This window comes from Pecten maximus, chromosome 8 (genome assembly GCF_902652985.1).
Source record: "Pecten maximus chromosome 8, xPecMax1.1, whole genome shotgun sequence".
In the NCBI taxonomy this organism is placed as follows: Eukaryota; Metazoa; Mollusca; class Bivalvia; order Pectinida; family Pectinidae; genus Pecten; species Pecten maximus.
In genome coordinates, this window is record NC_047022.1 from 35809970 (window position 1) to 35825759 (window position 15790).

At 36.5% G+C, this 15790-nt stretch overlaps 2 protein-coding genes across 3 annotated transcripts in view; both read right to left on the reverse strand.

Moving 5' to 3' along the window:
* Positions 1-5813, reverse strand: part of LOC117333350 (NACHT domain- and WD repeat-containing protein 1-like) — a 29574-nt gene extending 23761 nt beyond the window's left edge. The window contains exons 1-3 of the mRNA XM_033892609.1: positions 5677-5813; positions 3149-3573; positions 1937-2139 (exon numbers count right to left, since the gene is read on the reverse strand). Coding sequence (XP_033748500.1) covers positions 1937-2139; positions 3149-3573; positions 5677-5729 — 681 coding nt within the window. The 5' untranslated portion in view covers positions 5730-5813. The remainder of the gene's footprint in view (positions 1-1936; positions 2140-3148; positions 3574-5676) is intronic.
* Positions 5814-10259: 4446 nt separating this feature from the next.
* Positions 10260-15790, reverse strand: part of LOC117333351 (differentially expressed in FDCP 6 homolog) — a 34577-nt gene continuing 29046 nt past the window's right edge. For both annotated transcript variants that reach the window (XM_033892611.1, XM_033892612.1), the window contains exons 9-11: positions 13175-13341; positions 12684-12882; positions 10260-12343 (exon numbers count right to left, since the gene is read on the reverse strand). In XM_033892611.1, the coding sequence (XP_033748502.1) occupies positions 11873-12343; positions 12684-12882; positions 13175-13341 (837 nt within the window). In that variant the 3' untranslated portion in view covers positions 10260-11872. The remainder of the gene's footprint in view (positions 12344-12683; positions 12883-13174; positions 13342-15790) is intronic.

Sequence of the window (15790 nt, forward strand, 5' to 3'; positions counted from 1 at the left end):
CGTAACAAATAACCATACTTGTTGGCGAGCAATGACTGTAAACACGTAACAAATAACCATACTTGTTGGCGAGCAATGACTGTAAACACGTAACAAATAACCATACTTGTTGGCGAGCAATGACTGTAAACACGTAACAAATAACTATACTTGTTGGCGAGTAATGACTGTAAACACGTAACAAATAACTATATTTGTTGGCGAGCAATGACTTTAAACACGTAACAAATAACCGTACTTGTTGGCGAGCAATGACTGTAAACACGTAACAAATAACCATACTTGTTGGCGAGCAATGACTGTAAACACGTAACAAATAACCGTACTTGTTGGTGAGTAATGACTGTAAACACGTAACAAATAACCGTACTTGTTGGCGAGTAATGACTGTAAACACGTAACAAATAACCATACTTGTTGGCGAGCAATGACTGTAAACAAGTAACCCATAGCCGTACTTGTTGGCGAGTAATGACTGTAAACACGTAACAAATAACCGTACTTGTTGGCGAGCAATGACTGTAAACACGTAACAAATAACCATACTTGTTGGCGAGCAATGACTGTAAACAAGTAACACATAACCGTACTTGTTGGCGAGCAATGACTGTAAACACGTAACAAATAACCGCACTTGTTGGCGAGTAATGACTGTAAACACGTAACAAATAACCATACTTGTTGGCGAGTAATGACTGTAAACACGTAACAAATAAACATACTTGTTGGCGAGCAATGACTGTAAACACGTAACAAATAATCGTACTTGTTGGCGAGCAATGACTGTAAACACGTAACAAATAACAGTACTTGTTGGCGAGCAATGACTGTAAACACGTAACAAATAACCGTACTTGTTGGCGAGCAATGACTGTAAACACGTAACAAATAACTATACTTGTTGGCGAGTAATGACTGTAAACACGTAACAAATAACCATACTTGTTGGTGAGCAATGACTGTAAACACGTAACAAACAGTAAGATTTATCTCCACTATGTTTTCATCAAGATACAGCACATGGTTTATAAAATATATGTTTTATCGTTCATTTGTGAAGCAGCTCAGTATACAGTTTGTTTGTTTGTTTTTTGTTTAACGTCCTATTGACAGCCAGGGTCATCAGTATACAGGCATTTAAAAAAAGTTAATATTATAAACAATCAACAGCACAAATGTCTCCCATTTACAAAGATCCGGAGAGCGGAAATGTACAATGACTCGATGTGGTTCTTCAATACTTATTGTTGGCCGTAAAATAGCGTTAAGTCTAGATAACGTGTTGATGATTGGTCCCAGACATTATGATAAGTTTAATAAAACTACAGATAAGGTATCAAAATACTTCATAAATACTTCAATGTTACCGACTTAATATGGAGTTCCTTATTGACCCAGACCTTTTAAATCATTACATAGAATTACTAATTCAATACGGACTTCATTACAATGTTACTGACTCAATATGAAGTTCATTACAATGTTACTGACTCAATATGGAGTTCCCTACTGACCAAGAACTGTAAAATCATAAAAACATATTAATGACTCAATATGGAGTTCATTACAATGTTATTGAAACAATATGGAGTTCCCTACAGACCAAGAAATGTTAAACCATAAAAGAATATTAATGACTCAATATGGAGTTCATTACAATGTTAGTTACTCAATATGGAGTTCATTACAATGTTACTGACACAATATGGAATTCCCTACTGACCAAGAACTGTAAAATCATAAAAATATTATTGTCTCAATATGGAGTGAATTATAATGTTAGTTACTCAATATCAACTTCATTACAACATAGAGTGCATTACAGTATTACTGACTCAATATGGAGTTCATCACTGACAAAGAACTGTTTGATAATTACGTTCCCTATTGACTACTGATTTCCACTGTTATAGAAATCCAATGTCCCCCAACTCACAATGAAGTTCGGTCCTGTTGAAAGTTGTTGACAAAGTCGTAGTTCAGTCATACAAAGATCAAATGTCGTGTGATCGTCGGCCGCATCGTCCCGGATTCCCCATCTCATGTCAACTACCTGGAACTCATATCCCCGGGTCTGGCAGTATGAACGCAGCTGGGGATACGCTTCCCGCATCCATGTGTTTCTCTCGTGCATAGTGTCTATATAAAATTAAAATGGGATCTTAAAGTCTAGGTTTGATTGTGTGATTGGTTCAAATAATAAGAAGTGAAATTCGAATAGCAGTATGACTGAAAGACTTTTAGACGAGCATCACATTAGAAACCAAACAATATGACGAATCGTCAACCAATGGGAATATATTTCATGAATTTACCGCCAGCTCTGTTCCTTTGGCTTAGATGTTTTCTGTCTGTTCCTGGTAATTCTAAATGTTGTTTTGACACTTTATTTCTTTATTTACTTGCATAGATTTTGCAAAAAAAAGCTCATCGTACAATAAATGCTGTTGATGTTGAGTATTTTTGCAACGGCAATATAACCAAAGTTTGCGATCAGGAACAGAATAATAAAGAAATAATTAAGGTTGAAGTCCGATACATTGTACAATTAAGGTATAGGGTTGAGGGATATAGCAAGTTTCTTGTGTCCCAAAACTAAGAATATTTCCCTTGACGAAGTCTTAGATGTGTTTTAGTTCGCAGACTAACACACAAGACTAGAACACAGCTAAGCGAAGTCGAGGGATATAATTGATTGAATCAGTTACTTCTATATAGAGTAATAAAGTAGACGTATGTCAAACATGTATAATATAGATATGAATTGTAAGGAGTATTTATATATCTTTATTGTGTGTTCAGCAATGTGGAAATGAGGTATGAGTAAGTGTAATGACTGCGGTATTGGTAAGTAGAGAAACATATATTATGTGTTAAACCATACATGTCGAGAAATACAGTATCGGCACATAAATACACATAGCTCATTTATTGTAAATTAAAGGAAGGGTCCTTACACTGCTCGACTCTGGAATAAAACAGGAGACAGAGATATCGTACCTGTGAATGTACTACTGGTAAATATCCGTACGATTTTACTGGTGGATATAAAACAGGAGACAGAGATATCGTACCTGTGAATGTACTACTGGTAAATATCCGTACGATTTTACTGGTGGATATAAAACAGGAGACAGAGATATCGTACCTGTGAATGTACTACTGGTAAATATCCGTACGATTTTACTTGTGGATGGCACCTGCACGCTGACGTCACCATTCAGTATAGGACTCGTTGCAGTCTTGTTGAGGTTAATCCGCGGCATGGTTTTCTCCTTCGTAATTTTCATCATAGTCTTATTCACACCCATCTGGAATCTCTGCTTACTTTTCGATTTTACAAGCGTTGCTTTAGTTTTAGCTCCCGCTGTCTCTGACGTGTCTCCCGGTTTGCTGTTTTCATTTCTTGGGGGGTCGGTTTTGGACGAGGCGCTGTTCTGAGACGTTTTGGAGTCATATTTTGTTTTAGAGTCGGGGTTCGAGGAGATATTGATTGAAGTTGTTTTGGTTTCAGGTTTAGGTAACGACGTTTTGTTGTTTTGTACAGGCTTTGACGATCCATTCGATTGAACTCTGGAACAATAAAAGATTAACTTTAATTCATGTAAAATGTCAAAACCATAGGCGAACACCTTTGACCGAACACCTGTATTGTAAATAAACGTGACTTCGCCTCATCAAATACTACCTATAGGCGATACACTTCTAGTGACACGTCATCTATAGCTGAATTTACAGTATCGGAACTCGGAAAGTGTTTAGATTGGTAATATAAAAATACACAATCAATATGAGATTACAAATAAATGTAACAAGGAAATTTATAAAGAGCTGTCATGATTGTTTATCTAACAAGCCTTCGAAATAGATCTCAGTGACGTTTTTTTTTATAAGTAAATAATATGTATTCTATGTTAATTAAGTTATTAATATGAAATAAGATTAATTTGTGAAATTCAGCCCACGAAATATATTCGGGAAGTATGACCAAATTCCATTTTGCTACCTAAGAATTATACATTCTTACCAAACGAAATTACTTCATGTTGATTTTTCACATACGTTACGTTTGTGGATACAACAGTATAGTGTCAGATTTTAAACCATTCAAACTTAGGTATGAGGCGCCTTCAACTCAGCATATATGTGATATGTATGTACATAAAAAGATCTATTGAGTTGACTTCATACCTAACGGTACAGGTCAGTGTTAGTTCAGGCGTGCCGACACTTTTAAATCTAAACGGCCTTCTAATGTATTTCATCCACTCAATTCACAGAGCCATTCGAGTTCTAGTCATATAACATGTGATATATATCTCACTAACTAAATATTCTGTTAGTATAGTGTAAAGAGTGTAGAACGGGTGACATGTTGTAGTAGTTTGAGGACAAGTGTTCTGTTGGTTGTGTCCGTAGTAAGTTGTCAGTAAACGTATTTGATACGTCGAGTTGACATTTATTCTGTCTGGGATTTCGATAAAACAGAAAAACAGTGTATCTAATCATATCTCAGTATAATGTCGTATAAATACTCGAACAAATTGAGTACCTAAATAGATCTCCTTCTAATGCCGTATTTCTATAATATTAATATGTGTAAATTGATTTCGTAATAAGGGGCATGTTTGAGTTAAAAGCGATCTGTCTTCGTCATTTTCGTTTTTATAATGTACATGTATATCCGATTATTAACACTATATCAATAATCATATACAGTGGTTTTCTTTCTAATTAAATGTTATCTATATGACTTTTCTAATGTAAATGAACTGTGTCTAATAATAATTTTATACAAATATCGATTTCTTTTACGTTTAAGTCTTCAATAACGCGTACAATATGCTTGTCGTTTGAACAACAATAACAATGTTTAGACAGATCGTTACGCAAACAATATATGCATGTGCAATAGGACCTTCCTTATAATTGCCATAACGCGGCTTTATGTGTTACAATAGTTAGGTTGTTTAAATCTCATGTCACCTCAACATACCTGTTTTGACTTAATATACCTGATACTTTATTTAATCTTATTAAACCCTGTGCCGACATTGATCACTGAATACACGCGTACTCGTTCGTAATATACTATACAAGTACATGTTTATGTATTTGAAATATATAAGGAGGATGGAAAATGGGTCAAAATTGAAAGGAGAGTAATATTGCCATATGTTGAACCAGAATATCAGACAGGATCACCTCAACCATATACTAACAATCTTATAGCGACATAGGGGCTGGCCGTCGGTGTATTCCGTACAATGTTTGTAGTTACATGATAAACATAGACATACAGTGATATTTTAAATACAGTGTACGTTTATGTCTGTGAAATAAATGTTTCGTGTAATATTTGACAATACAGTTCATTACAAACCACAAATCGTATAAATGCGAATTCATTGCAATATGTAATATGCATTATGCTACTAGTGCATGTAGATAGGTTTCGTAATAGACATGTATCCTGTATAGACAGGTTCCATGATAAACGGGTTTCCAGGTATAGACAGGTTCCATGATAGACATGTTTACAGGTATAGACGACACTTGCCTAGTTATCGGGCACTGCTTACACTTGTTAGTGTACATGTGTACACATGTTATACACACACGTATAGGTTATGTACCTCTACATTATACAACCTACGACATGTAATACCGACATACCTGTTGTCCTCGGCCTTTTTAGGGGCCGATGTCTTGCTCCCTCCAGACCCCATTCTGGTGTTGGATAGGGTGTCACATGTAATGTTTGGGAAGGCTGTCCGTCATGGCGACTTCCGTGAGGGATTCCCCATACCCGCAGTAACTATAACTATTCTAAAATCGATACACGTCAAATCAATCACCACTGTTCTATAAATAGCACACCATTGTGTCTGCCACGGGTAGTCAATGTCAGTTGTCTTTTGTTGTATCAACAGACGTACAAACAGCGCACATACCTGTAATAAGTGTGTGGATCCTCAACTTCCTAATATATAATCATTTTTTTTTTGTATTTCATTGGAAATAATTGAATATTTTCTATGCATAGATTACGACATTTTTATTACATATGCATAGGCTATACATTCTTATGTATACAAATGTATGTATAGTGTTTTTTAAGTAAATTTCACCCTTGGAAAATAAACAGTTACACATGTAATCAGACGGAATAATGAAAAAAACAATCCTGCCTTCGTCTGGGCTTGACAGATACCTCGATGCCCCATACGAGCAGTAAAGGGAAATTTCCACCGGCCTCAGCGAGAAGGTTTGCCAATCAACATACATGTATATCTAAATAGTTTCTCGTGGTCCGAATACCACAAAAGTGTAGTGATGTTGGTATATAACTGTATTAACACCTTTTAGGGATTCTTTGACTAAGCCCACACAACAAAAGCTTCATGTATTTAATCAGGTACCTTGTTTTGTCTCAATAAAAAAAGTCAACGAGAAAGTGTTGATTGGCAGGGTTGGCCATAGTGTTTTCAATACGTAATGTAAACAAAATAAGCCATCTCTGAGGAGTACACGTATGCTAAGGTCTTACCCTGAATAAAACAAACTCTGATTTTCTACAAAAATGATAAATATTGGCTAGTAGCGTTTAGTATGGATTTGTCATTGTAAATAGTAGACTCGGGAAGACCTGTTTAGGGGAAAACACGTATACGTATAGAGTAGGTGTACGAAGTGTTAATTATCAGAAAGGAAATGTGCCAATCTTGGCAATTCTGCGGTCTTTCAGTGATAAACAACTTAACTAATTCAAATCGTAATCCCCATATACCGGTTAGCATTGCTGCCAAATTATTTTGGGGTTGATTGATGGAAGTTTTCATTAGTTTCTATCTCATTGTTGCTAAGTTATTATAGGGTTGGTCAATGGAAGTTTTCATTATATATTTTTTTCGGTATTTGAAATAGCATCAGGTTTTTAACAAGAAGCCGATGGGCCTCAACGGTCACCTCAGTTTTTAAGTTTTTAAGTTAATTTAATTGACCCTTTTTCGCCCTGCCCATCAGCCCCTTGGGGTCAGTCAGGGTCAACATGTGCATACCATCAAATTTTCATCCCATGCTAATAATGTTAAGATAGTTGGAATGAATTCCAATACAAATCCAACAAATAATAGTCAAAAATGTGATTTCCCTATATAAACTATAGTAAAGTTTAGCCCCTCCCCAGGGGCAAACGTGAGACCCAAGGGTCATGAAATTCACAATTTTGGTAAAGCACCTTAAGACCCTTCCATCTATAAGAGTGTTTGATTCAACCATATCTGAGAGTAGAGAAGAGGATTTTTGAAATTTCAGTCTTTTTAGCCCCACCCATCAGCCCCTGGGGGTCAGTCAGGGCCAACATGTGCATACCATCCAATCATTTTCCCATGCTAATAATGCTAACCAAGTTAGACTGAATTTCAATAGAAGTCCAACAAATACTAGTCAAAAATGCGATTTCCCTATATAAACTATAGTTAAGTTTACCCCCTCCCCGGGGGCAAACGTGAGCACCCAGGGTTATGAAATTCACAATTGTGTAAAGCACCTTAAGACCCTTCCATCTATTAATAGTGTTTGATCCCTCCATATCTGAGAGTAGAGGAGAAATGTTTTTGACGATTTAGTCAATTTGACCCTTTTCAGCCCCGCCCCCTCTGGCCCCTTGGGGGTGGGGACAATATAATTCACAATATGGTTGACCTTTAGCCATGGAAGCTTCCTGTCAAATTCATTAAATTTGGTTCGGCAGTTTTAGAGAAGAAAATCTATTGCTGGATTTGATGTAGTTTTGCCCATGTCAGGACACAAGAGAGTTTACAAAAAATGTAGATCTACAGAAAGATCTGAATGTCCAAACAAGAGAATTTCTAAATCCATAACCAAACCTAATGCATTTAAACTTTGAAACATATTTAATCTTTCCAATTTATACAATTTGCATTCAAAGAAAAAGCGAAAAACATTTTCGCAAGGATGTTCACTGGTGCAAAACGGATCATCAATAAGATTTACTCGATACAGATCATATTTCAGAACACTACATTTGTGCCCCAATCTAGTATGTGAAATGTTTATCTTTCTTTCACAATAACTGTAGTTGGTATGTGGAGATTGTTGTACATTTTAGATTATATAGTTTTTTAAACAAATTCAGGGAAAGCAACGAGCGTACAGATAGATCTAACAAGTTCCAGCTACGACTAGTGGAAGGTATAAACGAGAGATTTGCTAGAGAAAGCCCAAAAGGAGGAACTCGAAAATCACTGCTATTTCTAAGAGCATATCGGTTATTTTCCGCAACAGTAGGTGGAAGGAGATCAATTAAGAAGTCCGGAGATAACTTATTATGCATTTTATATAAAAATTGGAGTTTTTTACGTTTTCGACGATCAAAGAGTATCTAAACCAGTTTCAAAAGGTACATGTAGATATTCTGTACGTGCATACGAAGGAATGTCTGTTATGATACATGCAGCTTCCAGAAATTTCTTAATGCATTTATTTTCTTCATAACAACACCAAAATATAGTTTACAGCTTACATAGTATCTATTGGCGTTTAGTTAAAAATACATTTATGTTTTATATTTGAAATAATTCATTGTGTGGGTTCGTTTACATGTGATAAAGGGGGAACTACTCTTATTGCATTAAGGAAGGATACATTTAAGTTCATGAGGCCACAACAACATTCTCTATATTTACATAATGCTTATTTTTATTTGATGTGTTAAAGCACCCATTATACAAAAAATACATTTTTCATGTTTTTACCTGGGAGTGACGTCGGAGAGAGAACAGCCGTTTTCGCGGGAAAGTGTCAGACAGTTCATGGCACGATCTTAGCAACCGTTCTAACAACAACACAAACAAAATGTAGTTCCATCTACAACACTTATTCTATGAGATTTTTGGGGTGATGTTTATGTTTTGAATATTTAGGAGACCTTAACAACATTGGATGTTTGAGAATAAGAACACGAGAGGAAGAAAAATCTGACGGTGGAGAATACTACCGGTGGAAACGCGGGCCCCGACATTACTTCACACAGTGATGAGGCTAATGTGTCATGAAAAATGAATACCACTTTCGTCAATGCTTTCAAACATACCGAATGTAAATATTTACACAAGTTACAGATTACAGAAAAAAGTTAACTGCATAGATGTGGAATATTTCTTGGCACTCCCAGTATGTTTTCTAGTTAGTTTTCCACGATGTTCAAATCTGTGCTAAATATCCTTTCTCCTTCAAAATCTCATTGTCTGTATACAGACGATCTTTAGTGAAGTTCTTATCTGTCAAGAACATAAACGTTTTTGCGTACCCTCTACCGTTTTATCGCGAATCGAAGCCATGTCTTTCACAAAGGTTCCGGGTTTTGTCTAATACTTTGAGCAAGTTTATCTGATCATATCTCCAGTCAGTCAGTCAGTGTTTGTTTTGTCGACCTCGATTGTAAATCATCTTCTAAACAAGAGGCCCAACAGGTCTGTATAGCTCACCTGGTTGAATTTGACAAAACAAGAAAATTATTATCATGTATATAATTACTTGGTTAATAGTTTTATCTGTTGATTTCGAACAAACCTACATTTGATTATGAGGTAGGGATCTCATCTAATTCAAATTTATAACCCAGATACAAAGTCCACACTCCCAAGGGATGTGAATAGAACACAGGGAAAGTTTTTACAACAAGATTGTGTTTAAAGAAACCATTAGGGTGGGGAAGACCCCTGAACCTGGTTAACATCAGTATTGTGCTTGTCTGTTAATGCCCAACCATGCTATATATGGCTATGGGATCAGGATCTCAAAGTTTTCAAAGATATCAAAATATCATAAAGGAACTAATAGGTCATTAGGGATTGGGAATGACCATAGAGTCAATTTTAACAATAGGATTGTGTTTATCTCCCGGTGCCCACCAATGTTATATATGGTAATTTGTGGGTATTAGTTTCAACCATTTCAAGTCACCTAGGGCGAGGAAAGTCTATCAATGTCCAGCAATGCTATATACGGTTATTGGGATAGGATCTCCACGGTATTATAACTCACCGCTCCCTTTTGGCACCGTCCTTAAAGATAACATGAGATAAATAAAACTCAGAATTTGGATGGATACATTCATACTTTTATCAAAGCATGTGGGGCCGTATTCATGTTTTGCAAACATTTACTAGTTTAAAATATTATGATACCTATGCAGCATTTTCCATTTTTGCATAAAACATCAAAAAACCTTCTGTATTCATATCATTTTTATTTCAAAATGCAGGGCATTTGTTTACAAATCGGTTATGCATTCAATTTAGTATCATAACTTTCACAAAGTTGTACAAATAGGTATGTAGTCTATAGCAACATATTGAAAGACATACAAATGTTACAGTGTAGTGCAAAATGTATGGAATCTGACATTATCTGACTGTTGCAATTGTACAAATTTGATACGTGCATGATTGTGAAGAGTCAAAATCATCTGAAAAATAATATTGTTCCTGTATTAATTCCAAGAAAATGGCATTGGATTGGTTTACTTTGTTTAAATAATGTCTAGTCAATGAAGACAAAGTAGTAGGTACAGACGTTGATCTGGATTAATAAAAGTGAAAAAATATGAGTTTATGTAATTCTTGTATATTTATTTTCATTTGTTGGATGTCACTTGGATTACTTTATGGCAGGCTAGCATAGATACCAAACTTATATCAATAAATTTTACATTATAATTTCAAAACAAAAAGGTTTTCTGGTGTTTGTGAATTCTTTTTCATATATGTTTTAGCTTTAATGGTTATGTAAAAAAAAAATCTGTATTTTTGGGAAACAAAACAGTTTTTCATCATATTTGATACCGTCGGGAAATGAAGTAATCTGGTATTACTAGTTGAGGTGGAGCGAAGCAAAAATGTAAATATGGTAAATTAAACGTACTTTAAAATTAGCAAAAGTCAGCGCTACAGTAAACTGTCAATTACTCCCTGTTTGCCCCTTTTAAGACTTCGTTAGGTAATGCATTTGGCGTTTATATCTCCCATAACGAGATACAGCTTAATGCGTATTTCCATATATGATCCCAAATTAAAGAAAATATTCCATCACAGAGAGCTAGGTGTTTGCTATATATACACACTTTGACGTGACATATTTATTTCAAGTTAGGGTAATTATTCATTACTTTTGGCCAAGCGTAAAGAAGACCGAGATGAAACAGAATTAAATCAATATGCTTAAAACAATATAAGAATATATACATACATGTATTTGGTTTTAATTTTCATGTTCTTTTTTATTGATAATAGACAACTGGCAAATACAGGATTATAAACATTTTTAGACATATTGGTAAAGAATGAGAGATAGGTGTCGGGAAGCTTCTTCAACTAAGAGACCGTATCTCCAATGAGGAGATGATAAAAAGAATTAAACGAGCAATTGGGGGGCCTCCGAAGACCTATTGGCCATTGTAAAACGGCGCAAATTGTGATAAGGTGACGCGACAGAATCTTCAGGGCTTGCCCAAAAGAAATTGGAAAACGACATAGCAAAATGGACGGGTGTGAAGCGAGATGTAACAATAAGGATGCATTATGAATATCTATGTGAGAATGAAAGGAGCTGGTTGCTAGGTATGTGGCGCCACAACGTCCATCAGGCTACGGAATATATGAAGGTAAAACGTTTCCGTTAAATGACTGAACAAAGTTTAAATCATCTCCAAAGATTTAGTACCATCCATATTTTATACGGGTTCAATATATGTGTAAGAAACTCTGACGAAAACAAAACAAAGCTATTTTAGGCACGACTAGCACTGTGACACCAGTGTTGTTCTCTTTACCGACTGTTCCAAGTATCACTGGTAACCAACGTTGTTATCGACAAGCTCTGGAAATGAATCCTCGCTATTTTCCGTTGTATTAAGCGAATCCAGATCTGTCGATTTTACCTCCTTTTGTCCAGCTTGTTGAACACTAACATCATTGGTTTTGTCTTGTGAACTATTTATTCCATTAACCGGTCCAGAGTTTGTACCTACTTCTGTAGGTGTCATTGGGGCACTTTCCTCCTTGGTATCGCCAGTGACGAGTTCTGGTTTTACATACTCATTACCACCACTTCCGGCTCCGACGACACTAGTTTGGGTATTTAAGGGCTTTATAAAGTCTTCACCACAAAATGCGCCCAGTCCTCTATGTGTGGTCAGTTTGTCCACTTTGGGCGCTATGGGACGGGCCAATCCAACTGTCGGAGTTTTCCAGAGCTTCACTTTGTGTTCAAGCTTCGTACGTTCTTTTTCAGCTACCAGTAGCTTATCTGATGCATCCTGCAATGTCATCATAGTTACATATATAGATATCATATTGCATTATTTTTTCTGATAATACAATACACATTATATGTACTAAATACGGAAACATTTTGGGGTTTATATAAACAAAACTGGATGAATAATGAAAACATCAACCGCAAAAATGCTGTTTTAACGAAAGAATGGTTCTATAAACAATATCACTACAATTATAATCATGTTTTGCTATACTAAGAACTGACTTTCAATTATTATATATCCTGTAAATTTTTATGTAAATTATCAGATTAAATATGTGCATCTGTGTATCTGACTGCAAAAATACCACGCATAAAATTCGCATAAAAGAACGCACCAACAAATCCTGTTCGGCTGCCCGTCTTTGTGCCTCTAGTCTCTGGAGTGTATCTGCGGCGTCCTGAAGCTTGCGAGCCTGTTCTATTTGGTGTTCTTCTAAGCCTTCTCGGCGTGATCTCTCCTCCTTAAGGAGCTCATCCTGTTCCCGACGTAACGTTTCCAGTTCCTCTCTCTTCTCCATCTCCTCGTCCAGTAACCTTAGCAAGTATGTATGATGCATATGAATCGTAATCAAATAAGACAGATACAAGCGTTAAACAAAACGTTATACATTGTAAGCAATCAAACAGAAACGGAAGTATGTTTTGTTATTTTATGAGTGCCGTTTGGCATAACTGCTGCTTGTGTTTACACGTTATATTTTACAAGAGGCACCTCACTACTCATTGTTTACCAGTGTCTGGAACAGAAAACGTAAAAGCGTAGTACATTAAAGAGGCATTTAGTATGATTTAAGCCTTTTACGATTTAATAAGATATGGTGTTTACCTAGCCTGCAGTGCCCGTACGATCTCCTCATCTCGCTTTGCCTGTCTTTCCTCCTCCAAGAGTTTCTCTAATGCTTTCTTTATTTCCTCTAGGTCCCTCAGTCTCTGCTGTTCCTGCTTCCTCAGAGCCTCCTCTGCCTGCAGTCTTTCTTCCAGAAGTAACTGGTTCTAGTTAGGGAAGCAATTATATTTCAATTATAACCGATTTAAGTGCATGGTTGATACAAAAATAAGATTAAATTAAATAGAAATGAGTGTATATTTAGCATGTGTTACTTTTTGTTGAAATAGAGATCTCTGTACAGTTAATTAACCGAGTTGTATGTCATAATATACAAATACCTCACCCCAAATCTATCGAAAAGTGTATCATGTTGTTCCGTAAACGTAATTATTTCCACTTAAGATTAGTTTTAATAGCTAAACTTTGACAAAATGCAAAGAATACACGATGTACTCTCAAAACTATAATTAGGAGTTGCGACCCCTGATTGTCTGATAACACAATACTGATCACAGATATTGTCTCTGTGACACCTACCTGTAATAATGATACACCATCAAACTGATAGACTCGTTAATCAGTAATACCGTTACACCATCAAACTGATAGACTCGTTAATCAGTAATACCGTTACACCATCAAACTGATAGACTCGTTAATCAGTAATACCGTTACACCATCAAACTGATAGACTCGTTAATCAGTAATACCGTTACACCATCAAACTGACGGACTAGTTAAAAAGTAATAGTGATACATTATCAATCTGACGAACTCGTTAACCAGTAATACCGTTACACCATCAAACTGATAGACTCGTTAACCAGTAATACCGTTACACCATCAAACTGTTAGACTCGTTAACCAGTAATACAGGTACACCATCAAACCGAGAGACTCGTTAACCAGTAATACAGATACACCATCAAACCGAGAGACTCGTTAACCAGTAATACCGTTACACCATCAAACCGAGAGACTCGTTAACCAGTAATACCGTTACACCATCAAACCGAGAGACTCGTTAACCAGTAATACCGTTACACCATCAAACCGAGAGACTCGTTAACCAGTAATACAGATACACCATCAAACCGAGAGACTCGTTAACCAGTAATAACGATACACCATCAAACCGAGAGACTCGTTAACCAGTTATACCGATACACCATCAAACCGATAGACTCGTTAACCAGTAATACCGTTACACCATCAAACCGAGAGACTCGTTAACCAGTAATACCGTTACACCATCAAACTGAGAGACTCGTTAACCAGTAATACCGTTACACCATCAAACCGAGAGACTCGTTAACCAGTAATACAGGTACACCATCAAACCGAGAGACTCGTTGACCAGTAATACCGTTACACCATCAAACCGAGAGACTCGTTAACTAGTAATAACGATACACCATCAAACTGACGGACTAGTTAACCAGTAATACCGTTACACCATCAAACCGAGACTCGTTAACCAGTAATACAGATACACCATCAAACCGAGAGACTTGTTAACCAGTAATACCGTTACACCATCAAACCGAGAGACTCGTTAACCAGTAATACCGTTACACCATCAAACCGAGAGACTCGTTAACCAGTAATACAGGTACACCATCAAACCGAGAGACTCGTTGACCAGTAATACCGTTACACCATCAAACCGAGAGACTCGTTAACCAGTAAAACCGATACACCATCAAACCGAGAGACTCGTTAACCAGTAATACCGATACACCATCAAACCGAGAGACTCGTTAACCAGTAAAACCAATACACCATCAAACCTGTGTATGTGCAAGACTTGTTTGTTGAGCATTTTTTAAGCCGTTCATATCGATCTGATCATACATAGTATATTGTATGTAGTATATTTATACTTTTGGGTAAATTTAAGGAGATATGACATGTGGTGAATTTGTGTGTTTTGGGAGGCTGTAGTTTATTCATGGAAGTCTCCTTGTGATAGAGCGTAACTGATGCCGACTTTAAAGTGCTATCTAACTAAAACAAACTGCCGAAGACACCAAGCAGCACACCTCAACCAGTCACTTTATACTGGCAACGTGTGAACCAGTCGTCCTACTCCCAAAACTACTGAGCGCTAAGAAGGTGTAACAACTGCCATTTTTATAGATTCTGGTATGTCTCGGCCAGGGAGCAAAACCCAGAATCTTCCTGACAGGGGCGAATGCTGATCGCTATAAAGACAAATACGGCAAATATTTGCAATGAAAGATTTAAATGGCGACAATGTACAAGGGGAACGCGACTGTGTTTTCAATGGCAAGCATCTCTTGTGTTCGTAACGGCACACTACGTATAAAACTAGGTAAACCGAGGAAATGACACGTTAAACGAGCCAACAAAGTCATTTGGCGTCTATGTACATACGAAAATAGTCGTTTTCACATCAGGAAATTGAACTCTTCTAAATGAGAATATGATGGTCGGCATAGATTATTTTTATCTCATTTAAAGAGTAAAATTTCCTGAAAGACAAACACAGTGAAGTACTACCCATCTTCCTGGTACAAGGATGTTATATCGCGTGATATTTTCCCGTCAGCCGTTATCATTAAGGATATGTTTAACATTCTAATTGTTTAG